Raw genomic sequence first — 1980 nt, 5'->3', positions numbered from 1 at the left:
GCATTCAATTACCAAATCCTCCTAAATAATAAGTATCAATATGGTCCCTCCTCTTACGTATTTCCTTCCAATCCGCCTTTTCTTAAGACCAAAAAAAAAAAAAAAAAACTTTGATTGCAAATCCACTCCCAATAGTAGGTAAGCAAATGAACCAAATGCTCAATTTCCTTTATTTTCCGAAGTTTTGCCCTTTTTGTGCTTACAATTCATGACAGATTGGTAAATGCACCTTCATATGTCAAACTTCATTAAGGAAGCCACTTTTTCTTTCCCTTGTTATGCATGTAAGTTCATCAAAAAATTCGGAAACTACGGTCCCTCCTCTTACATAATTTCTTCCAACCCGACTTTTTTTCTTTAAAAAATACTTTCAACATATGCAATTTTGTTTACGGAGATGCTACAATAATGCTCTACAATTTTTTACCACGGGGGTCGAACTCCTGACCTCTATTAGGAAGACATACACTACCTCATTTCTCACCTAAATTTTCTTTCAGAAGATCTCCTAATCAAAAGAATCGATTTCAGAACTTATCAAACAGCAATTTCAATACTATTTCTCTGTTTCTTCAGCACTCATTTTCAAGAATCGCAAACGAACAAAATAATCATTTAACAATCCCTACAGAAATCACTACAAATATTCAGAAACCAAACACATCAACCACAATTTAAATATTGAATCGAATTCAATGGACCATCAACAAAAACGCAACCAAATCTAAACAAAATCGAAAATTCAACATAGAATTTAATCCAAACAAAACGAGAATTAAAAAAAATATCTCACGTAGGTATTGAGCTGACGAATGAAGCTGGAGAAGTTGTTGTGCTTGAAATAGGTCGGGAGGAGGAGGCGGCTGAACTCCGGCGGATTCCAGACAACGAAGCTGTTCTTGTTGGAGCTCCATGACACGATCTCGTCCGTCGCCGAGTCGTCCACCATGTCGTACGTCTTCAACAAAAACGGCGCCGGACCTCCGCTTCCACCGCCACCGCCTCCGCCGCCACCGGCATGAGCCGCCTCCATCGCCGGACTGAAAAAAATGAAGCTTTCGGAGGATCGCGATTCCTGTTTGGATTTGGGAACCGAATATATTGTGCCGAAATTGAAGGAAGGAAGGAAGGAAGAAAAAGGATGAATTTGAAAGAAACTGTTAACGTCTAAAACGAGTAAAAGCTATGGAAATATAAATGGAAGGTTCGAGCTTTCTGGTCTGGCTCTCTGGCAGCCATTGTTGACTTGAGAGACGGTTTGAAAAGTACAGTTTGGCAGAAAAGAAAATGGGGCAGAAAAGAAAATGGGGGTTAGTTAATCTTCTATTACCGCTACTTTAAATAGGAGAATTTTTGGGTAGGGTTTTTGTTTTTACCAACCGCTACACGTCTAAACCGTCGATTAGTCCTAGATTAAAAAAATAATAATAAAAACATTATCTGGTAGGTGAGTTTAGTGATAGGTCCGGTCAAAATCATATCAGATTAAAAAAATACATAAAATAAAAGATTTTTTATACAAACTAGATGACTGAAAACAAAAAGGATAAATTACACTTGTACCTCCTAAACTATTTGCGTGTTACAAGTATTCCACCTAAACTTAAAAATATCAAATTTTCTCCTTGAAAAGTTCTCCGTTATCACGCTTCTCCCTTATTCGCTCCCTCTATTAAATTTTAAATGGTAAGTGTCGCATTTCTGGCACATGACACTCACTGTTAGGGCAAATACGTAATTTAGGGCCAATCCTGGAATGTTCAAAATAAGGTCAATTAGGGCCAAAAAAAAATCCAGAGTTATTTCAACACTTCTCATTGTTCTCGAACCCAGTCCAAATTTTCTAAAATCATCTCATCATTCTTGATCTTCCCTTTCGAATTGAAGGCCTTGAATTCCTTCAAACTAATAAGTTAAGAAATCACCGAAGAAGGAAGGGTTTGAGTCGATCCAAATAAGTGGAATTGTCAATGGCTGATG

The 1980-nt window shown here is 37.5% G+C and overlaps 1 protein-coding gene across 1 annotated transcript in view; it reads right to left on the bottom strand.

Annotated features, from left to right (window-relative positions):
* The window catches only part of LOC21409489 (heat stress transcription factor A-5), a 4436-nt gene extending 3141 nt beyond the window's left edge, over positions 1–1295 (bottom strand). Inside the window, exon 1 of the mRNA XM_010099654.2 lies at positions 794–1295. Coding sequence (XP_010097956.1) covers positions 794–1033 — 240 coding nt within the window. The 5' untranslated portion in view covers positions 1034–1295. The remainder of the gene's footprint in view (positions 1–793) is intronic.
* Positions 1296–1980: the final 685 nt, after the last annotated feature.

This window comes from Morus notabilis, unplaced genomic scaffold, assembly GCF_000414095.1.
Source record: "Morus notabilis unplaced genomic scaffold, ASM41409v2 Scaffold35, whole genome shotgun sequence".
Lineage (NCBI taxonomy): Eukaryota > Viridiplantae > Streptophyta > Magnoliopsida > Rosales > Moraceae > Morus > Morus notabilis.
This window is presented reverse-complemented; position numbering and strand designations above follow the sequence as displayed.